Source organism: Chanodichthys erythropterus, chromosome 8 (genome assembly GCF_024489055.1).
Source record: "Chanodichthys erythropterus isolate Z2021 chromosome 8, ASM2448905v1, whole genome shotgun sequence".
Taxonomy (NCBI): Eukaryota; Metazoa; Chordata; class Actinopteri; order Cypriniformes; family Xenocyprididae; genus Chanodichthys; species Chanodichthys erythropterus.
Window position 1 is genome coordinate 14095199 of NC_090228.1, and position 24463 is coordinate 14119661.

Consider the following 24463-nt stretch of genomic DNA (forward strand, 5'->3'; position numbering starts at 1 on the left):
GCTGCAATGAAACTGTAATTTTGACCTTCAACCGTTTGGAGGCCATTGAAGTCTACTATAAGGAGAAAAATCCTGGAATGTTTTCATCAAAAACCTAAATTTCTTTTCAACTGAAGAAAGACAGACATGAACATCTTTGAGGACATGGGGGTGAGTAAATTATCAGGAATTTTATTTGAAAGTGAACTAATCCTTTAACACACCCATGTGTCTAGTTAAAGGGATAGTTCACCCAAAAATGAAAATTTGATGTTTATCTGCTTACCCCCAGGGCATCCAAGATGTGACTTTTTTTCTTCAGTCGAACGCAAATTATGATTTTTAACTGCAACCGCTGCCGTCTGTCAGTCAAATAATAGCAGTGATTGGGAACTTGAACAATAAGAGTCGAAAAAACTTCCATAGACAAATCCAAATTAAACCCTGCGGCTTGTGACGGCACATTGATGTCCTAAGACACGAAACGATCGGTTTGTGCGAGAAACTGAACAGTATTTATATAATTTTTTACCTCTAATACACCACTATGTCCAACTTCGTTCAGCTTCCGGCTAGTGAGGTCTGATCGCGCTCTGACAACGGAAGTGATGTCTCGCGCTCATTGAAGTCTATGGGCGAGAGATCACTTCCGTCATCACAACGCGTTTTTTGACCTCACTAACAGGAAGCTGAACGAAGTTGGACATAGTGGTGTATTAGAGGTAAAAAATTATATAAATACTGTTCGGTTTCTCGCACAAACCGATCGTTTAGTGTCTTAGGACATCAATGTGTCGTCACGAGCCGCAGGGTTTAATTTGGATTTGTCTATGGAAGTTTTATTTACTGTTATAGTTGAAGTTCCCATCTACTGCTATTATTTGACTGACAGACGGCAGCGGTTGCAGTTAAAAATCATAATTTGCGTTCGACTGAAGAAAAAAAAGTCACCTACATCTTGGATGCACTGGGGGTAAGCAGATAAACATCAAATTTTCATTTTTGGGTGAACTATCCCTTTAAGGACAACACATTTTGTGTTACTTTTAACTGTGTTGTTCCTGCTCATTTTTTACACACTAATGTGTTATATTTACACAATGTGTCAATTATGTACACAAAACGAAACCAAACGAGTCACAAAAAATGTTATTAATTAACATCCTTTTTGAGAGTGTACCATATCTGTCATTTAACATTCATTACAGTTAAACATTGGTTAAACCACCAGGGGTGTCCAAACTCAGTCCTGGAGGGCCACTGTCCTGCAGAGCTTAGCTTCGACTTGCCTCAACACACCTATCTGGAAGATTCTAGTAAGACCTCGATTAGCTGGTTCAGGTGCAGTTAATTGGGGTTGGAGCTGAACTTTGCAGGACAGTGGCCCTCCAGGAACACGATTGGATTGAACAGGTTGCAACACTCCTTGCTCTCCCCAAAATCTCAGGGTTCTTATAAAAACACTGATTTGTGTCCTATGAGCCAAGTGCTGAACATTTGTTTCACAGATGCCATCAGCATGCCCCTAAACTAAAAATAATGTTGCATGAAGAATGACTATTTATAGAGGAATGTCCTCTGGGACCTGGAATACCATGCATGTCTAAATGTCCTGTCTGCACACACCTTTCAAAGTTCAGAGAGGACACAAGTATGGACTTAATGAGCAATTTTAATGGGTTGCTTCACAAATATAAACATGATGGTGGAACCTACTCATTTTACAAAGGGAGCATTTCATAATATGATCAATGTTTAGAAGCTTTTCTTATACAGGTGGGAAAAAAAAAACATTAACCAGTATGGAATGAAACCAAAAGGATTTAGAAGAGGAACAAATTAATTTACAGCAACAATACTTCTCCAAGATCTAAAACGTCGCATGCTTCAGCACCGCAAACAAAGGGACAGTTCCTGTGGTTTCCTCATGCCTCCAGCCAGAGGATTCTTTGTGATTTCAGCAACTTTTGGGGCTCAAAACAAAGTCGACTTTTACACAAGATGGACGTTCCATTCTATACAAAGTCTGAACACATCATAAAGTAGATTTACTAAAATAAATAAATGATACAGTGTCAGCTTACTGCATAAGTCACCTCAAGATTGAGTTAATCCAAAATCAGACAGAAGTTTTGTTCGAAAATAAATACATACAAATGATCAGAGTAGTTATAAAAAGAAATAAAATACACAGGTTGACGTACTACAGAGCTCTTAGATTAAATGCTGAGGGTCTTAAAGTAACATTAAGTGATTCAAAGTTGCAATTCATCCTGTAACAAATGCGTTTACTTGATTTCTCTCAGCATGGATTCCGGATTAAAACTGATGCATAAGAACATAAACATAACTGGTTATTTAAGGACAATACTTCTTAATTTCTAAGCAACGTGCAAGTAATGCAGTAATCAAACATGGATTTACAAAGTAATATGCTGCATTTAGACCTTCAATTAGTGATAAATACTAGGGTTTACACTTTATAATTTAAAGCACCCCATAAGTAACTGTAATATTTAAGATTTGAGAGATTTTAACTGCGACTTTAAAGGTTAATGGCAAACAAAGAGTCTGAAAGAGGCTTGTTATTGCTTTCCAGTCTTGATTTCCAGTGTTTCTTTCTTAAACAAAAATTTAAAACATGATACTAAAGTATCTAAGAGTGAAGTTAATACTCATTGGCAAAATAAACATCTTCCCAAAGTGTTCATCTGATAAACCAGCCACACACACATACACACAATACTATCACGCATCTTGTAACATACAGCGATTCACATCATGTCGGAATGTCCTTTTTCTCTGAAAATTCATTTGATAGGCTTTTAACCAAGAGAATGTTTCAAACTGACACCCTCGAATTCAGACTATCCAATATCAAGACTCTTACAAACTGACAGCCAATCAGCACATCAGTTTAACATTGATTTAGTGATAAAATTCAAGTCATTATAAACACTTGATGTCTGAATTCCTCAAGTATAATAGTTTTGCCTGTCGGATGCCGGTTATTGAGAGTATCAGACATATAATCTGCCAGAACTCAGCAGTTCTCAAATGCTCAGTATCTTGACATACTTTGCAAAAAACATGCTTCCTACAGTGCTTTCCAGAGAGACAGCACATGATCTGAAGCAGAAACGCTAGCGGATACGACTCCGTCTGTCGCTCGCAGACAAATGACCACAGGTTTGAAAGCAAAATCCACAGGGAAAAAGTAAGTCTTTCAGTTAGAAAGAGCACAACTCCAAATACTGCTACAAAACACATTTCTGAAGTTCAGAGTTCATTTCTTTGGGGGTGGAGGAGACAGTCATGTTGAGAGAAGCTTCGATAAGTCCTCAGTCTTTCCCTGGTCAGCAAATGCACAAGGCAGAGTAACTTGTAGAGCCGCTTTGGCCCTAAGGGTGGCAGCAGAGAGGGGGAGCAGTCTGAATTTAACCTCAGCATGAGGAGTTACAGCTCGACGCTTTTCGTAAAGGAGGTCTCCAGCGTGATGGGGAAGTCACTGAGTGTTTCCAGGACACCGACGAGAGAGCTGACGGTGAGTTTGTCTCGAAGTAACGCATTCTCCTCATACATACGTGTGATGACAGGGCATTCGGCCAGCAGAGGGAGCCACTGCGGCAATAATCGGTCTCTGTGAGAGTGGGATACACATGCAGACAACTTGAGTATATTTTGCTCTGACTTTCAGATACTTTATATATACACATATTTTTCCTTACCTTGCCCCGAGGCAAACTAGCAACTGGAACTTTCCATCCTTGCCAATGTTGCGTGGCATATTGTTAATGGCGTTGACGTATCGACAGAAAGATTCACAATTCGGACCAAGAGGCTCTGGTATTTCTTGGAGGTCTCCAATCTGATCTGCATTCTCCATAAACGCTACTATTCTCTCTGTACAACACACAGGCACAGTATTACATTCATTATAAACCTACAAATGTGTATGCTGATGTAGGAAATAAATAATGAAATATATACAGTACAGTCCAAAAGTTTGGAACCACTAAGATTTTTAATGTTTTTAAAAGAAGTTTCGTCTGCTCACCAAGGCTACATTTATTTAATTAAAAATACAGTAAAAAAACAGTAATATCGTGAAATATTATTACAATTTAAAATAACTGTGCACTATTTAAATATATTTGACAAAGTAATTTATTCCTGTGATGCAAAGCTGAATTTTCAGCATCGTTACTCCAGTCTTCAGTGTCACATGATCCTTCAGAAATCATTCTAATATGCTGATTTGCTGCTCAAGAAACATTTATGATTATTTTCAATGTTGAAAACAGTTGTGCACTTTTTTTTTCAGGATTCCTTGATGAATAGAACAGCATTTATCTGAAATACAAAGCTTCTGTAGCATTATACACTACCGTTCAAAAGTTTGGATTCAGTAAGAATTTTTATTTTTATTTTTTTTAAAAGAAATTAAAGAAATGCATACTTTTATTCAGCAAGGATGCATTAAATCAATCAAAAGTGGCAGTAAAGACATTTATAATGTTACAAAAGATTACATTTCAGATAAACACTGTTCTTTTGAACTTTCTATTCATCAAATAATCCTGAAAAAAATATTGTACACAAATATTTTGTACAATTGTACACATTAATTGTTTCTTGAGCAGCAAATCAGCATATTAGAATGATTTCTGAAGGATCATGTGACACTGAAGACTGGAGTAATGATGCTGAAAATTCAGCTTTGATCACAGGAATAAATTACTTTGTCAAATATATTTAAATAGTGCACAGTTATTTTAAATTGTAATAATATTTCACAATATTGCTGTTTTTACTGTATTTTTAATTAAATAAATGTAGCCTTGGTGAGCAGACGAAACTTCTTTTAAAAACATTAAAAATCTTAGTGGTTCCAAACTTTTGGACTGTACTGTTTATATTACGCAAACATAATGATAATAAAAAATATTTGCTATCACAAATTAAAATGCTTAAATGGCTCCATTTGAGTACTTTTGGAGGACAAAAATGAAAACTTTTATTCTGTTTGAGTGAATATTTTTGGTATAGAGCTCAAAAATCTTAGAATAACAGTTATTAACTATATACTCTCACAGGGAAACATTTAATAAGCTTTACCATAGAAATCCCACACAAAGACATTTTTCTGAAAGATTCGAGCTGAGCGGAATCCATGATGGAAGAACTGCTCCAGTGCCCAGACCAGACCACCCTCACCACACAGCAGAACCGTAAGACTGCCCCTCTGAAAGCAGACAGTCACAGTTTTGGTTAAAAAACAAAAACACAGGTGACAAGACAAACAAAGTGACAATGTTCTTAAGTGGGCGTGTCATACCTCTTTCTCCGGTTTGTGGAAATGCTTTATAATATTGTTGACTGCTTCACCGATGGATTCCTGTATCTGAACAGTTGTTGGTTCTGAAAAAAGAAGGATTGCATTTAACAAGATACTCAAAAAGGTTTAACACTTAAATACAATAACAGTACTTCACATTAATTATCATTTTAAAAATAGTTAAGAATCATGTGCATTCATATTAGATGAAAACAGTCATATCAGTAGACTAAATAAAAAAAAAAAAGATTATTTTACAAGGAGAAGGTTGCTTCATGGAGGCGGCCATTTTTAGATCACACGACCCGTCGAATACCAATCACTTCATTTCCCTAATCCCTAATTGATTTAAAAAAAAAAAAAAAAAATATGCATGAAGCTAAAATATTTTTTTTTGTTTTAAAGCAGAGGCTCTGTTCTTTCTTGCATGTTCAGATATTCAGACAATAAAATAATTTTTTTAAATAAGTTTTGTGAAAATGATAAAAAATGCTGGCAACTTATTTATAAAGCGCTGGCGGGGAAAGTGTTGAGCATTTCTATAATATCAATTTTCAATGAAAGCATTTTAATTTATGTGATGCTACATTCCAACCACTAGGTGTCAGTGTAAGTCCAAGACCACGACAAATCAAACACCTTTGAAACTCAAGCTAAACGTACTGTTTCCACGTCCTGTAAGTGATGTGATGCTAATTCGTCGGATCTGGGAAGGTGATCGCTGAAGGGGCGGAGTCTTAGCCCCTCTGCCTCCATCATCATCGTTGCACGGAACAACAAATTCGCCAATCAGAACTCGCTCAAGACTGCCATCATCCACGCCCTTCCCCAGCCACCTGCCGCACGGGAACCTGGAAAGGATAACAAGTGAATAACAAGAAAGCCATAAAAGGAACAAGACGTAGGGAATGCTAAGAGAACAGAGTAGGCCGTACTTGTATGTGTGGCCAGTGATCTCATTGCGGACCATGACACAATCCACCAGCCACTTGGCAAGCAAGCCAGAATTATCATGACCCAGCTGCACTGTTGTCAACTTCCCGAGGTTCTGACGCTGTTAGACACATATACAAAACAGATAATGGGAAAATGTCAGAGGCATTAAGCAGCTGTCTGAGAATAACTGACCTGTTTGAGGGTATGAGCAGCTGAAGGACATCAAGATAGTGAAAGTGTACAATTTACTATTGCTGGTTTAGACCACAGTAAATATTTTTCTATGGCTCTAAATAAATAGTTAGGGAATTAAAGGATTAGTTCACTTTCAAATTAAAATTTCCTGATAATTTACTCACCCCCATGTCATCCAAGATGTTCATGTCTTTCTTTCTTCAGTTGAAAAGAAATTAAGGTTTTTGATGAAAACATTCCAGGATTATTCTCCTTATAGTGGACTTCAATGGAGCCCAAACGGTTTAAGGTCAAAATTACAGTTTACAGTGATCCCAGACGAGAAATAAGGGTCTTATCTAGAGAAACCATCGCTCATTTTCTAAAAAATTTTTTTTATGTTTTAACAATAGATGCTCATCTTGAACTAGCTCTCTTCTTCTTCTCAATTTGAATTCCAGCAGTGTTGACACTGCTAAGTGTATTACTGCTCTCCACAGGTCAAAGTTTGAATTAAACTGTCATATACAATATGCTAGTGCAAGTATATAACAGTTAGTTCAAACTTTAACCTGTGGAGGGCAGTAATACACTTAGCAGTGTCAACACTGCTGGAATTCAAATTGAGAAGAAGAAGAGAGCTAGTTCAAGATGAGCATTTATGGTTAAAACTTGAATGTTATTGTTAAAATTTGAAAATGAGCGATGGTTTCTCTAGATGAGACCCTTATTCCTCGTCTGGGATGTGTATAACGTTTTGTAGCTGCAATTAAACTGCAATTTTGACCTTCAACCGTTTGGGCTCCACTATATGGAGAAAAATCCTGGAATGTTTTCATCAAAAACATTAATTTCTTTTCAACTGAAGAAAGACATGAACATCTTGGATGACATGGGGGTGAGTAAATTATCAGGAAATTTTCATTTGAAAGTGAACTAATGCTTTAACTAAACGCAGGTGTACAAGCAGGGTCCAAAATGAACACTCTGAAAGCTTCAAATGAGAGAAAAAAAACTGGCTTTGGCGAGTAAAAAAAAGTTACTGGTCTGAGCCATCAAAACAAAAATATGAGGAAAAAAATGATATATATTGTGGTTACGATTATTACAGTTTTGTGGCTTGAAAAAAATACTTATGGTCATTTTGTATTATAAATATGGCATTTTATGTGTGTCTAACAGTTCATTTTGGATCCTGTGTACAAGTAATAAATAATAGAAACATTTATGGCTTCTACAGTTAGTCTAATTTTCTAGTCTAGTATAAATATCATGTTTAAGGGGATAGTTCACCCAAAAATGAAAATTCAGTCATTTATTTGCGCACAAGTTGCTCCGAACCTGTATGAGCACAAAAGAAGATATTTTGAAGAATATGGGTAACCAAACAGTTGCCTTCCCCCCCATTGATTTCCATAGTATTTTTTTTTCTCCATACTATGGAAGTCAATGGGGTCCATCAACTGTTTGGTTACCAAATCTTCTTTTTGTGTTTAGCAGAAGAACAAAATTCATACAGGTTTGGAACAACTTGAGGGTGAGTAAATGATGACAATTTTCATTTTTGGGTGAACTATCCCTTTAATTTTAGATTTTTTTCCATGTTAATCTAGATTTTTTTTCCCCATATGTGCACTACAATTGAAAACGGCTGTTGTACAAATTTTGGGAAAATTTAAAAGTTAGAGAGGAACCCAAAGGAGAAAGAGAGGTGATTTCTCTAAGTGGAGAAGAAAAATGGAGAGATGGATGAATGAAGAGAGAGGGAGGAATAAAATGGAGGGATGTGCACCTAACCTTGAAGGCGATGGAGATGTGCGTGTGAGGCCTAAAGGCAGACTGCGAGAGGACACAGAATGAGTTAGAACATGATGGATGATTGACAGCAAGACAAATGGCAGTGATTGGTTGTATGAGGTGGGATGTAAGAAAAACACCTCCTTCCTCAAATTTATAGATTCAAGCATATATAGAGGGGTTTTGATCACTAATACATGAATCACCATATCAGTTTGGGGAAAAAAAGAAACAATCTGGACCATCAAGAAAATCTTTTGGTGAAAAAAAATCTGCAAACATTTTCAAAGGCCAAAGCAAAAGAACAAATTTTGATTTTTTTTCCATTGAGAAGAATAAAGAGTAAAGGGTTTGGATGAGTTATGGTAGGAGAAACAAAAATATTACTAAAACTAATAAAAGGCCTAAAAATAATTTTAAGAAGAAACGTGACACTGTTATCAAGAGATTCACCCTGTTAACTTGCAATTTTATTTCTTAGATATTGTGTTCAGCTAAACGTTTGTTCAGTCATTTCCATAAACAGTTTCAATGTAGCAGATGTTCGAAAGACCTGCAAGCGCACTCAATTCTGCGGATGAGAGGATGGATGATTGTTTCAGTCCCACAGGAAAACAAACTGTAAAACACACTCAAAATAAACTGCTGTATCAGTTTCGGAGCAGAACAGCTGGAGCGCGACATCACGACACTCACATCAAACGTCATTTCCAGAACATTCTTTGTGATCTGCAAGATGCCGGAGTCGCCAAGCTCGCCGGACACACACAGCCAAGGGTTGGACGTCGTCATGGTGTTACTAAGCTTCTTGATAGGGATGATAACGGCCCGGTACGGAATCACTGAGGACACAAAAAGAACATAAATCAGCTTGCAACTAAACACAACATTATACAAAAAAACAGAAAAGTTGACAATGACGAATCATAAATATAAATTTTCATTCATCAATCAAACTGTAATGCAGCATCAAATCAATTTCCTGATATGATGGATGCCATTTTATATGAGCGTTCGCATCAAATATGCAACCAAATAGTCAAGATTTGTGAAGAACAAATGTAAAATTTTAATCCACATTGATTGACTACGGTAGTTACAGTCCTGGTTTGCACATCTGTACATCTGTGTGTGTGTGTCTCTTTCTCTGGGACGTACTTATGGTGGTGAAGACGCTGGTAAAGCAGAAGTAGTCCACTGCATTCAGGCTCAGGAGATGAAAGAGAAACTGTTCTTTTTCCTCTTCGCAGCGCAAGAAGGCGTACCGCTTGTACAGCTTCCTGTGGGAACATCGCATGCTTAATAACAGGTGCAGCTACTTGAAACGGGTCAGCGTGCGAGTACTTGTTTGTGTCACTTAGAAGTTCTTGTGATGAGCATGTTTTTTGGTGTATATGTGGGATCTCAAAGCCTGCAGGTGTGTGCGAGCGTAGTTTGTTTTTTTAATGGCACGCCAGCTTCTGTGGCTGTTTTCATGGTGAGAAAAGTTTATGGTAAACTATATCAGGTTTTTAAAATTTCTAAAACATGGATTTTGACAAAAAGTGACAAATGTTCTCCTAAAAACGTGTGTGTCATCCTGGATTGGCATATTCAGCAGTGGGTATAAACATCGATTTGAAAAATGTAGTGTAGATGGGAGTTTGGATGTGTGTTAAGTATGGTACGCACTTGGTTAAGGCCTGGTTAGACAGCAGCTGTTTGAGATGCTGGGAAAGTAGTTTTTTCTCCAGAGACAGACGGATCCAGGCGCGTGCTCGACCTACATCGGTCTTAATCTCTCCCATGTTCTGGATGTGTCTGAGTTGAAAGAGAGAAAGGACGACGGAGAAAGAGAAAAACAAAAGCAATAGTGTAATTGATTGTATGTGGGTTGAAATGGCCACAAGCAACGGAACATTGTGGGTGTAAATAAAAAAAAAACATCACGTCACTTAAAAATTACCCAGCTGAATTATTAGACAACAAAACCAATGTAATACGCATTACTGTATACGACAATTGTCCTCAGGCGATAAACACACACCTCATATCCTGTATGACTGAGACTCGTAATGCAGGAAGACCAACACTGGACTCTGGCTTTCGTCTTTCCTGAGCATTAGACACTGTTGAGCAAGAACGATTTTAAAGCAGATTTTAAATGTTGGAATGAAAAGGAAATTCACCTATTTTGTAAATCTTAGTGTAAACATTTCATCCATGCAAAATTTTTTGACCTTAAAATTATTAAATCAGAGTATCATAACTCAATCTTTCAGTGAAAAAACTGACTTAGGCCTAGATGTGATGTAGACTTTTCCAATATTTCTCCCTTTCATGCAATCGACTGCAAAATTGCATTCAGATCCACCATCCAATCAACAACCGATGCATTGAACCCCGTCCTACATTTTTTTTTATTTTAGATAATCAGCTTCACTTAAATGCGTGTCACAATACAGAAGATCTGTCGCTACTTCTGTTCCATTGAGACTATAAATCCCTTCATGCAGAGCTTTTAGCCTGTTAGCATACTTAGCATGTTGAAGACTTCTAGCTACAAAAGCTTGATGTCAAAAAAGCAATTTAAAACCTAACACAAGTACGTTTTGCAAGCTCTAGCAGTTGTTAACATAAAAATTCACAAGTATACATCTCCCTTTTAGGTTTTCTAGGGAGAGAAACTGAGCAGTTTAAAGTTTAAAGCTAATTAGCTTGTAAACATGTTTAGCTAAGTCTTGAAGGCAGCAAAACAAAAGCTTGGGGTCTAAAAAAAGCGCATATAGTGTTTTACGTACAAATATTTTTACACTATGTTGTGCAAGACGAATCTAAATGCGACCCTATGGAAATCGACACCCCTGAAAGTCATTCTATAATTTGCAGAGTGACTTGAGTAGAGTAGTTTCTGGTCTTACAATCTCATATGCATTTTTAAGGGAAAGTTTTTTTTACCTGGAGACTCTGACAGCATTTCGTTTTTCTCTTCTCTTGCCTGGTAGTGCAATAAATGAGACCACAGTGCAGACTTTCCCTGTGAACCAGGATGACAGCACACAAATGATTCTAGGCATTCTAGGCTTCTTGTGTTATAACATAATGTGAAATTCATTTCCATTTGTTTGTGTCTCACCTGTTTGACCTGTAGGCCGTGGCTCCATATTCTCTCCAGCAGGTCACACAGACTGGCTATGAGCGTGTTTTCCTCCAGACCGGTGATGTTTGCCTCTCCATGTCCCAGTTCAACAGCCTCTCTGCCCATTTTCTCCACCAACATACGCTTGGTCTGAACATCCATTGAAAAACATCATTACCAAAACATCATACCAGACATTTCAGTCTTAAATGCAGCAGACAAGTGGTTCAGACTAGTAATTATTGTTGTATAATGCATTTCATTTCATCAGTGCATTTCTATGACTTTTACAAGACCTGTCCAGTGGTTCATGATTACTGGATAAGGATATTATTAAAAATCATTACACAGAGATTGTTGGGGCAGATTTCCATTTGTATGTTAAGTATCAAGCATTTGAAATAATAAATGTAAGCAATTATACTTAGGAGTTTTGTTGGAGACAGTTAAGTAAACTATTAACAGACAGACCAATGCCTATCACAGTGACCTACGCCAACTTTTGCACTACCATGTACAATATCTAGCTATTTTAGAGCAGTGAAACAATTATTTAAACAATTATTATATTTATTTTGGTATCACTTTATTTTAGTGTAATTGTTACATATGTTACAAGTAGTAATAACAGTAAATTATGCATAATTACATGAAACTAACCCTAAACCTAATCTTAACCCTATTCAGTACTTGTATAATTACTCCATAACAAGGACACCTTAAAATAAAGTATAACCTTTATTTTTTATTAATAATAATTACTTTTAAAATTCAAATAAGAAAGTAATATCTGTGATTTTTTTTAAGCATAATAAAATTATAATTTTAAAGTTCCCTGATATTTCCATTAGGAATGTACCAACATTAAAATTCTTGTTGATATGATAAGCTGTATTATAAACTTATTTTTTTTTTTTTTATGTCATGGCCAGTAACCAAGCAATGGCTGATATAAAATTCTATATTATTTTATATAAATAAATAATAAAATATAAATGGAGAAAAGAAAAGAAAAAAAAAAAACAGGTGTTTTAAATGCTACAAATAAATTCAGGAATTGTTGCATTATAACGCACAATAGGAAAATGGATATTCATCGAGATTTGCTAAATATTACGTTTATCAGTGTATTAAATCATTACCGTTTTTAAAAATTAACTTTAAAGGATTAGTTCACTTCAGAATTAAAATTTCCTGATAATTTACTCACCCCAATATCATCCAAGACGTTTATGTCTTTGTTTCTTCAGTCGAAAAAAAATTAAGGTTTTTGAGGAAAACATTCCATATTTTTCTCCATTTACTGGACTTCACCGGTTACCAATGGTTTGAAGGTCCAAACTGCAGTTTCAATGCTCTACACGAACCCAGCCAAGGAATATATATCATGTTGGAAAGGTCACGGGTGACGTAGGCGGAAGTACCGAGCAAGTGTTTACAAAGTGAACGTGCAAAGACCAAGTCAAACGGCCTTTACAAAAAAAGATACAACAACAATGTCGGGCGATTTTTTCGCCCTACCTCGGTACTTTTGCCTACGCCATGCGTGACCTTTCCAACATGATTATGCCATGCGTGGCAGATTGCAGAGCTAGTGCAAGATGAGCATTTGAGGTTAAAAAGTATATAATGAATGTTAAAAAGTATGAAAATGACCAATCGTTTTGCTAGACAAGACCCTTATTCCTCATCTGGGATCGTGTAGAGCCCTTTGAAGCTGCACTGAAACTGCAATTTTGAGCATCAACACATTGGTAGCTGCTGAAGTCCACTACATGGAGAAAAATCCTGGAATGTTTTCCTCAAAAACCTTCATTTCTTTTCAACTGAAGAAAGAATGACATGATGTTGAGCGTGATGACATGGAGGCGAGTTAATTATCAGGAAATTTTAATTCTAAAGTGAACGAATCCTTTAAGTGAGCATTAAATGACAACAAAGGTAATCTTTCAACAAAGGAAATATGCATGTACAAATATATAGTATTGATCAATACAAACACCTTTAAAATTGCTTGATAACAGAGTGAATTAAAAATTCTAAGTTTTCCATAACTGTGGGATTCCCAGTTAAAATGCACACAAATACCTTCATATTTCAAACTCATCCTAACCTTCATTTTGCATTCTTTCAGTAAACCCTCCACAAACTTCCAGTTGGTCTGAGCGATGACTGCAGGGGAGAGGTCTGATAATTTGGGTTGTCTCAGGTTCTTCCCCAGGTTACGGGCCTCCTGCATGTACTTCTACACAAAGAGATCAGGACACCGATATTGAAGAGACCAAACACATTTACAAAGGTTCAAACACACTCACACAAGTGACTGTTGAAAAGTTTGAAACTTTTTGCTTTGTATTAAAACATTTTCTATACAAGAAAAAAAAAAAGATAACATGGGGTACAACAGGGGGTGATTATAAAGCAGAGGTTTTTTCTTTTTTTGTGGGGTCCTGTGGGGTTTGTGATTGTTGAGTGATTCACTAAGCGCTCACTACTGAAACTCTGGTTTATAAGAGCGTGTAGGAAAATCCAGGAGCAGATTTGAGTGCAGCGGAGTTCAAAGGTCACTGTGTGTCTGAGGGGAGGGGCTTCAAGGAATTTGTCCGTCAGGGAGGAGTTTGTTAAGGGCATGTTAGGAATGTTTTAAGTCGGTCATATAACGACAGGCCTCCACATACCAGACAGCAGGCTGAGAAGGACTTTTTAGGTGGTTTAATAGGCGGGGGTGGCGCCTTATCCCACTCCCAGAAAGCCATAGAGTTCTGCAGGAGCAAACACCCCTCCACCTGTTGCGAGGTGGTACGACCCACACCCCACAGCATCCAAACGACACACGCACACAGAAACGATGAAGAAACAAAAGAAAAGGAAAGAAAAAGCAGCATGCCAGGCAGTCAGACAAGAAAAGACAAGTGAGAAAACACTAAGACACTTGAAAGAGAAAATGCAAGCTTAAAAAGTAAGAAAAAAAGGAGACAAATGAAGAAATGAGAACAGGCAGATTCACAAAAAAGCCCAAGAGGCTAAGCATGATTCATCAAAAACTATTTACAAGTCAAATTTCAGGTAAATCACTTAAAGACCATTCACGTGATTCAGACGTCAGGAATTATGTGATTTATGGATAATTGCTGTCATTATCATGTCTGCATTATAATCCCCAGTAATAGCTCACTGATTGAAAAATCCTGACATCCGTTTTACTGCTCTTTGGCATGTTTATCAGATATGTAGCAATGACTAATTGCTGTATGAATCATACATTTGAATCAGATCTTTTCAAATGATTCGATTGATCTGATTTACAAAACTGGTCTGAATTGTTCAGTGATTCGGTTGTATTAGCTTTCGATTAATAGGGATGATTATCAGTAAAGGGCTTTAATATTTGTCAGTATTATAGTTATTTTATTATGTGTTTTTGCCATTTTTTATATTTAAAGCTTAAATACTTCTACTTAAACTCGTTTACCAACATTTCTAATTCTCATTTCAGTTAAGTTTAACATTTTTCATCTAATATTTATGTTTTATTTTATTTCAGCTTTATTTCAATTACCAAAAGCAATTTTTAATTGTTTGAGGAACAGACTGATATCATTGTTGTTATTGTCAACTAAAACGAAGACGTCACAAAACACAACATGTCTTATGGGTCACTTTTAAGGTTCTTTTGCATTCTTTTCGAAGCTTTCATTCTTAACAACATGGAAAAGAGCGACAGTTACAGCCTTCAAAATTTCTCCTTTTGTGTTCCACGGAAGAAAGTGAGCCTATGGGGACTGGAACAACATGAGGATGAGTAAATGATGCCAGAATTATCATTTCTTTTATTTATCTTCAGTTTTATCTACCATCTGGCAAATGAGTCCCTGAGAAAGTATCAGTCAAAAAGAGATGAAGTAAGTCAAAAAGACTTAAGATGGGAGGAATTACATGAAAGGAGTCTGTGGTAATCAAAGGCTGCACACAGAACAGGATGAAAAGAAAAAAAGAAAAAGGAAGAACCGCTGCAGTCTCACCTCTTTGAGGTCATTGTCCAGCACAAGATGTTCGTTCTGCTGTCTGTGTCGGTCCACTCTGCGCTGAGTCGAGCATGTGCGATTGGACCACCTGATCACAGAGGGTTTCAATTAGTCGTCCCACACACACATATTGATACAAGCTTTAAAGAGTTGCTCAGCTAATATTAACACTGAAGCGCCACATGCCCCACACTGAATGGTCAACGTCTCATAATGGTGTCATGAAGCGGACTCACTTGTTGTTGGTGGGCCCTGAGGCGAGCACATCAGCCTGTAGTTTGGGAAAGAAGCCCTGCTGGTATTTTCCTTGGCCAATCTTCATATCCAGTAGATGTGGATGGATGGCCGTGTGATCGATCTTTCTCAGCCGTTGCTCTATGGCCTGGGCTGGAGACGAGAAACACAGCTTGAGTGAGAAGGGTTAACTGTTGCAATGTGACAGCTTGAGACTTGAAGTGTTGAAGTGGCATGTGACTTCAGAATGTTCACCAATAACAGACCCATAAGCTGTGAGCTCGAGGCTTGACTTCAGCAACAGTAAAATAAAAGTAGTTGAAAATAAAAAGTAATTTATTCACAAATCTACTCTTAATAAGATGCACTTTGCATGGGTTATTTTAGAAAACAACTGGACACATAAGCTTCAATCATGAAATATGAGTGAGTAAAAAAATTGACTGATTTTAGAACTAATAAAATTAACAATAATAAAATAAATAATTTTCTTATTTATAAAATTATTCATTATTATTATTATTATTAATATTATTATTACAATTGTAATTACAATTACAATTATTACTATGTTTTATTAAATATAATTAATATAATAATAATTTTACACAAGGTGCTTCAATAGTGAAATATTGGCAGATTAACTAATAAAAATATATAAAAATAAACTAAGAATAATTTATATTAATTTTATTATTGTATTTAATAATAAAAAAATAATTGTATTATTCATAAAACATGCTATTATTGCTATTATATAAATGATGATAATAATAATAATATAACTTAATTTTAAATTATTAATAATAATTTACAAGGTGCTTCAAAAAGGAAATATGAGCAGAGTGAGATAAAAAAAAATATTATAAATAATAAACTATATCATTATTAATTTTAAATAAAAAATATTATTATTTAAAATAATAAAAATAATAAATTTAAAAAATATATTAATTGTAATTGTAATAAATAATTTTATTAACTGGTTTTTGTTATAAATTATTATTATTATTATTATTATTATTATTATTATTATTACTACTACTACTACTACTACTATTATTATAATAGCATTTTTATATTTTTATAACTAATAAAATTAACAACAACAACAACATATTCAATTTAATATTTATAAAATTATGATGATTATGATGATGATGATATTATATTATATTATTATTATTATTATTATTATTACAATATTTATTTAATATTAATTTTCCACATAAGGTGCTTCAATAATGAAATATTGGCAGATTAACATTAAAATATTAATAAAAATAAACTAACAATTATAAATAATAAACTTAGAATAATTAATATTAATTTTGTTATTGCTATTATTATTGCTATTATTATTATTATTATTATTATTATTATTATTATTATTATTATTATTATTATTATTACTACTACTACTACTATTGTTCTGACAAGGAAAATAACGTAGCTATAGTAGCAGTGCAGTGCATCAGAAAGAGTTTCATCGATTTTGCATAAATTGGAATAAATTCAAACCTTGTTTTCATACTAACATGCTAACTTTTTAAGCATGCAACAAATAATACATAATATTATCACTTTCATAATGCATTCCGAGATACACTGAAAATGTTGGGCATCTTTCATAGCGCATCTGTGGGCAGTGTGCCATTTCAGAAGCACATTTTTCAAGCCAGAACAGCAGCATCCATCTTCCAACAGTGACCTTTAGTGTGACAAGAGGTTATTGACCTAACAATGGTACTGAGGGCTTAGCGAGCAGATGCACACTCAACAATATACAGCGCACATACACATACGCGCAGGCTTCCCAAGATGGCACAATACTGCGCCAGGCGCCCGCTTTTTTCTTTTCAGCATTTGGCAGTCTTTCAAAAGCGATCCATTCATATGACTCATTTGAGAACATGCTCTTCAGTTCTTTCATTCTGTGCTCCTCTCCTCATTTTTCAAGCACTTCTGCTCTCTCTCTCTTTCTCCCTCCCGTCTCCTCGGCCCCACAGCCGCCCTCTAGAACTGTCACTCTCTATAATCATCTGGGCACATAAGCAGCAGCAATTTTTTTTCTACAGCTTCATTAAAATTGAAATACACAATTTGTAGTGACAGAGCAACGACTGGGGGAATTACCATCGTTCAGAAAAAGAATCATAAAAGGTGCTCTACTGAGGACGACGTGATTGCACAAAACTCCGTAAGGCATAAAATTAGAAGACAATTTTTAATGCAGTAGAATAAATTAATATCCACTTCTGTTTATAGATACAAAAAAGATAGCACCAAACACAATAAACCACCCAACAGTAAATAATTTCAAAGACTTGAATCGACCTGAAAGGGCATTCATACTCCTATTTTTACTTCTGTAATGTGACAGACTACAAAAAGCTTATTTTATGCTTTTTTTTTTTCTTTCTTTTTTTAAAATAAATTAATCATTTAAAAGGTGCCATCGAACGTTTTTTTTTTACAAGATCTGAATGTGTCTGTGAAGTTTCAGCTCAAAATACCCCATAGATTTTTTTTAAATTAATTTTTTTAACTGCCTATTTTGAGGCATAATTAGAAATGCACCGATTCAGGCTGCGGCCCCTTTAATTGCTCGCGCTCTCCATAAACAAAGATCACACAGCTAATATAACCCTCAAAATGGATCTTTACAAAATGTTCGTCATGCAACATGTCTAATCGCGTAAGTACAGTGTTTATTTGGATGTTTACATTTGATTCTGAATGAGTTTGATGGTGCTCCATGGCTAAAGCTAACATTACACACTGTTGGAGAGATTTATAAAGAATGAAGTTGTGTTTATGAATTAAACAGACTGCAAGTGTTTAAAAATGAAAATAACGACGGCTCGTCTCTGTGAATACAGTAATAAACGATGGTAACTTTAACCACATTTAACAGTACATTAGCAACATGCTAACGAAACATTTAGAAAGACAATTCAGAAATATCACTAAAAATATCATGTAATCATGGATCATGTCAGTTATTATTGCTTCATCTGCCATTTTTCACTATTGTTCTTGCTTGCTTACCTAGTCTGATGATTCAACTGTGCGCAGATCCAGATGTTAATACTGGCTGCCCTTGTCTAATGCCTTGAACATGAGCTGGCATATGCAAATATTGGGGGCGTACATATTAATGATCCCGACTATTACGTAACAGTCGGTGTTATGTTGAGATTCGCCTGTTCTTCTGAGGTCTTTTAAACAAATGAGATTTACATAAGAAGGAGGAAACAATGGAGTTTGAGACTCACTGTATGTCATTTCCATGTACTGATCTCTTGTTATTTAACTATGCCAAGATAAATTCAATTTTCAATTCGATGGCACCTTTAATACATTGAATGTGTCAGTAAAGACATAATGTTACAAAAAGATGTCTTATTTCAAATAAATGCTGTTCTTTTGAACTTTATTCATGAAAGTATATCATGGTTTCCACAAAATATTGAGCAGCACAAATGTTTTCAACATTGATAATGATAAGAAATGTTTCTTGAGCAGCAAATCAGCATATTACAGTGATTTCTGAAGGTTCATGAGTTTTTATTGTACTTATCAAATAAATTCATATCTCAAACCTTAGAGCTGATATTTTGTCATCATTTATTCCCCCTCAAATTGTTTCAAACCTGTATAAATTTCTTTGTTCTGCTGTACACAAAGGAAGATATTTGGAAGAATGTTTGTAACGAAGCAGATTTCGACCCCATTGACTGCCACAGTATTTTTTTTTCTCTACTATGCTAATCAATGGGGGGCGAGATCCATTTGGTTACTAACATTCTTCCAAATATCTTCCGTTGTGTTCAGCAGAACAAAGACATTTATACAGGTTTGAAACAACTTGAGGGGGAATAAATGATGACAGAATTTTCATTTTTGGGTAAAATATCCCTTTAAACTGAGATCTAACGTCAAATCAATTTGACATTTAACCAATTAAGAGAAGTAAATCTCATGTCAGACCACTAACTCTGCATGTTTCTTACCCGACTCCTTCAGGAAAGTGCATTTCTGGTAAACAGATGAGCGCAAGCTGGGGGCACGGACATTGTAGAGGCGGGCCTTCTCAATGCGTCCGTCAAACACTCGTAGGAGGGGCTCTTTCTCCTCCCACTGAGACATGATCTTGTTGTCAATGAAGGTGGCAAACATTTGCGTTTCGATGAAATGGGACAAGAAGGGCAAGTATGGTTCCGGCTGGTCTGAAAGGAATGAGGCCTGTGAAGAAATTAAATGACCACCTGAAACTTTTGAACAAACTTTGGTACAAGACCCATAAAAAGCGAAAAATTAAGACTGAAAAAATAGTATTGAGAATGTGTTTAATTTGCTTCGTGCATCTTTGGGTATGAAACATGCAAGTCACCTTGTCAAAGTTGTGCATTTGCTCTCTGTTCGTCAGCCAGGACTCCAAATCTGGCGAGTTCTGAATCACAAACGACTCGTAGTCCGCAAACATTGTCGCGAAGCGTGCGGCGAACACCTCCCTCAGCTGCACGTTTAATTTTGCGTTCCTCAGCTCTTCTTCCTCGACAGGAGACCTTCCTCCAACGCTCTCATCCCTTACGGCCTTCTGTCCCGCTGCCAATGTCTCTAGACGGGCCACTTTCACCCCAGTCCTTTTAGCCAGAGCCTGCAGACGCTCCAGGGTCGGGTTGCCTTGAAGAAGTTCCAGCATGTCCAGCGCCTCCCCGCCGAGGTTGCCATTCCTTCTGTCGTCCACTAACTCGCTCAAGGACGTGCTCTTCAGCTCCTTCTCCAGCATGGAGGTCTGCGTGCTGACGGCAGGCTCAGGGGAGGTGTTGCCCCCCTCGGGAGACAGGCCATAACTTAGCAACACCTCGCTGAGTTCCTGGATGAACTCGGTCTTATTGGGGAACTGAGGAAAGTCTTCAGGCAGCTCGATGCAGTGGTTGTCGACGTCAACAAAACACAGGTTCGCCTGAGGAGAGCAAGGAGACGTGCAAATTAACATATGCTTCAAGTCTCATATTTAAGTCTCTGTAATTTTAGCGTTGAGTTCTGCCGTACAACATTTTTTTTTTTTTTATTAAATGCTAACAGGCTGATTTTTGTGGAATTACATTTCAACATTTCTGAAAATAATATTCATTATATTTATATGTATGAACTGCGTTTTTTTATGTATATATTTAGTGGACCAATATATTTATTATATAATTTAATACTTATTTTTGAACCAATTTTTTTTTGGTTCCGATCTTGATTTAAAAAGAATGAAATTCAGCTTCATTTTGATGTGACAAACAAATATATATATATACATACACATATATACAAATTATATATATATATAAATATATAAATATATATACGTGTGTGTATATATGTGTATGTATATATATATATATATATATATATATATATATATATATATATATATATATATATATATATATATATATATATATATATATATATATATATATATATATTGGTCCAGGTATATATATACATACACGTACGTGCATGGTCATATAAATATAATGAATATTATTTTCAGAAATTTTTTCAGAAAAGTTGATTTATTTTACTAAATCCATTCAAAAAGTGAAACTTGTATATTATATGACCAGCACCTGTAAATATACACATAAATGTATGACCAAAAATTTAGTCGCATTGTGCGCATTTTCATTTTAAGGGCAGAGAATTTGGATGTCTTTTTGAAAATGTAATTCAAAATAAACGTAGCACTACATTAACACAATTATTTTATACGCCAACTTCATTTTGATGTTCTAAACAGAGCAACATCCAAAACAAACACAAATGCCTGATGGGAAATTACAGTATTCAAATACACACTGACCCAAAGCTGCAATAGCACATCATCAGCTGTACTGACAGAATAACCAAAGCCAATATCTGGAATTAGGTTAAATCAATCCAGTGGATCATTAGAAATCTCACTGTGTGTGCTGTTCAGTCACATGCAATGCAGCTCATGCAGTTGCAGTGCCCTCAAGTCAGTGTGTGTGAGCATGACCTTGTTGCTGTAAAAATAAATCAGTCAAGCAGAACCGTCCGCTCTGTCAGGCCACAATCCTGACAGCCTGTCAGAAAGAAGCATTTAGGCCAGTATGTGTATATTTAAACTAGCTAAAATTGCCATATTTTTGCTATTAAAAATGTTTTAGATTAAGGTTATGATTTGAGTTCGTCTTTACTTCAAATCAATGTATATAATTTGAAACGTGTGTCAGATGTGTCTGTGCACATGTAGGTTTGTTTGTGTTGTACACACATCCAACACTGTTCCTGATCAGAATATAATCCTGTTCTCTTATGAGCAAAGGCAATGGAGCATAATAATTGAACTAAATGTCACTGTGAGCCATCCTATGTTTCTATTACACAAGGACACATCAGCCTCAAGTGGTTTTGAAGCAAGGACAAGGAAAAGATTGTAAGAAGAGCAGCATTTTATCAGAATCCAGCCTCAAGAGATGACTTTATGGAAATGGCAAGACTAGAATGCACTGCAACAAGAAAAAAACAAAATCCAAGATGGCGGACAAGGCAAAATGTAAATAATAGTTTTTTTTTTTTTATTGTATTTAGAATTTTACCCAATATTTGTGTGCTGTTCATTTAAACAAGCTTTTATTAGAGTATTTTACTATTAACTTAGCAACATGCTAACAGCAAACAATTTGAATCAAGTTTGCTGTCCATAAGCTCTTAAAGGGTTAGTTCACCCCAAAATGAAAATTCTGTCATTAATTACTCACCCTCATGTCATTCTAAACCCATAAGACTTTTGTTCATCTTCAGAACAAATGAAGATCTTTTTAGTGAAATCTGAAAGTTTTCTGTCCCTCCATTGACAGCCTATGCAACTAACCACTTTCAAGCCCCAGAAAGGTAGTAAAAACATCATTAAAGTAATCCATGTGACTCCAGTGCGTTGGAGATTCATATTTTGTAAATACAGTGGTAAATTATGTTTTTGTTTTTATTTTGCGCAAACAAATCACTCCCGTCGTTTCATACAATTGAGGCTAAACCAATGGAGTCACATGGATTACGTTTAATGATGTATTTACTACCTTTCTGGGGCTTGAAAGTGATAGTTGTGTAGCCTGTCAATTGAGGGAAAGAAAGATTTCAATAAAAAGATCTTAATTTGTGTTCTGAAGAAGAACGAAAGCCTTACGGGTTTAGAATGACAACTAATACTTTACCCTAATTTGTGTCATGATCAGTTCCTAGAGTTTTTAGACTACGGTTTAAAATTTTAGTTTTTAAAAAAAGAAATTAATACTTGAATTCAGCAAGGACGCATTACACTGATCAAAAGTGAAAGTAATAGTAATAGTATTTTCAAATAAATGAACTGTCTATTCATCAATGAATGCTGGAAAAAAATGGTTTTCAACACTGATAATAATAAGAAATGTTTTTTGAGCACCAAATCAGATTATCAGAATAAAATCTGATGGATCATGTGACACTGAAGACTGGGGTAATGGCTGGAATCACAGGAATAAATTACATTTTAAAATATATAAATAGAAAATAAAAAAATATTAAATTGTAATATTTCACAGTATTACTGTTCAGATTTTTAACTATTCAAATAAATGCAGCCTTGGTGAGTGACTTCTTTCAAAAATATTTCTAAATCTTACCGACCCCAAACTTTTGAACTGTAGTGTATAGAAACCGGTTCCGAATGCTGTTCCAAATTCTGACTAATAATAAAATACAGCAAAAAAGAAACACAGAAGTCATGCAGTAAAACGGAAACCCATGCTGTTGTTCCAACATGAGCAATCTCCTCTCTCATTCCCCTTTAGTCTCTCTCGTTGTCAGTCTTTTTTCTGGGTCAGAGTGACTTCAAAGAGAATGCATAGCAGGGAATCTAGATGTGGAGTTTTACGGAAAATGGGATTTAGGGATGAGGATGTGGGGAAGCCTCGCAGCACCCAGACAGACAAATCATGAATAATTAACTTCTGCTAAGAATTCTGATACAGTGTGACAAAGAAACAAAGGCTCTGAAGATAATGCCACATGTCAACATGGAAGCACTGCATTCCAGCATCCCGCTAAGAAATAAAGACCGTAAGAGAAGAGCCTCATACTGTTAGGCTTTTTTCAGAAAAGGCCTCCGGTGCTTTTTAAAGGCACTGAGGGCGTTCTCATATATGCAAATCACCCATCGTCACAAGCCAAACATATAAAGCCTCTTAGAAAAACAGCCCACTTGACAGATGCATCCACGTCCTAGGTCCCTAAGTGGCAGTGCCATGATAAGGAGTGTACATGTGTTTTAAAGTGAGAGTATTGCAGGTTTGTGGATGTGAACATGGTCTTAGTGTGTGCGGCTTACCTCTTGAGGCAGCTCTAGTTTGGAGCGGTCCGTGCCCTCTTTGGACTGCAGGCCCATGAGATAGGGCACAGGGGCGTCCAAGAAGTGCAGCAGAGAAGCGGGAAGGATGGGCACGTACACATGCTGCCACTGGAACGGGAACAGCAATGTTGTGATTCCCTCCGCAACCACCATGAGCCTCTGGTAGTCTAGACGTATATGGGAAAAGGAAAAGAAAAAAGTGTTCAAATCACCAAAGAAATTTAAGAGATCATATTATTCACTAAAAAGTAAATCAATATGTAATAAGTTGTAATTAAAGTTTGTTGAAAGGGAGTCAAAAATAAAATGTACCGCACTTAAATATGTCTTACTAGCAACGAAACTGTGTATTGCATTACGCAAAGTAAATTATTAATTAATAATAAAATGAAAAAACAACAAATAAATAAAGAACAGAGAAATAAAACAATATAAATAAAAAAAACTATATA

At 35.8% G+C, this 24463-nt stretch overlaps 1 protein-coding gene across 6 annotated transcripts in view; it reads right to left on the reverse strand.

Annotated features, from left to right (window-relative positions):
• Positions 1 to 1639: 1639 nt before the first annotated feature.
• dennd5b (DENN/MADD domain containing 5B) overlaps positions 1640 to 24463 on the reverse strand; it is a 46153-nt gene continuing 23329 nt past the window's right edge. For 2 of the 6 annotated variants that reach the window (XM_067391901.1, XM_067391899.1), the window contains 20 exons: positions 23991 to 24178; positions 19998 to 20573; positions 19618 to 19849; positions 15604 to 15754; positions 15365 to 15455; positions 14021 to 14128; positions 13456 to 13587; positions 11340 to 11492; positions 11162 to 11240; positions 10251 to 10332; positions 9896 to 10024; positions 9383 to 9504; positions 8921 to 9066; positions 8225 to 8266; positions 6253 to 6371; positions 5981 to 6168; positions 5318 to 5400; positions 5098 to 5224; positions 3708 to 3882; positions 1640 to 3619 (listed from right to left, as the gene is read on the reverse strand). In XM_067391901.1, coding sequence (XP_067248002.1) covers positions 3436 to 3619; positions 3708 to 3882; positions 5098 to 5224; positions 5318 to 5400; positions 5981 to 6168; positions 6253 to 6371; positions 8225 to 8266; positions 8921 to 9066; positions 9383 to 9504; positions 9896 to 10024; positions 10251 to 10332; positions 11162 to 11240; positions 11340 to 11492; positions 13456 to 13587; positions 14021 to 14128; positions 15365 to 15455; positions 15604 to 15754; positions 19618 to 19849; positions 19998 to 20573; positions 23991 to 24178 — 3107 coding nt within the window. In that variant the 3' untranslated portion in view covers positions 1640 to 3435. The remainder of the gene's footprint in view (positions 3620 to 3707; positions 3883 to 5097; positions 5225 to 5317; positions 5401 to 5980; positions 6169 to 6252; positions 6372 to 8224; positions 8267 to 8920; positions 9067 to 9382; positions 9505 to 9895; positions 10025 to 10250; positions 10333 to 11161; positions 11241 to 11339; positions 11493 to 13455; positions 13588 to 14020; positions 14129 to 15364; positions 15456 to 15603; positions 15755 to 19617; positions 19850 to 19997; positions 20574 to 23990; positions 24179 to 24463) is intronic. The other 4 variants (XM_067391904.1, XM_067391903.1, XM_067391902.1 and 1 more) reach the window with 3 other exon arrangements.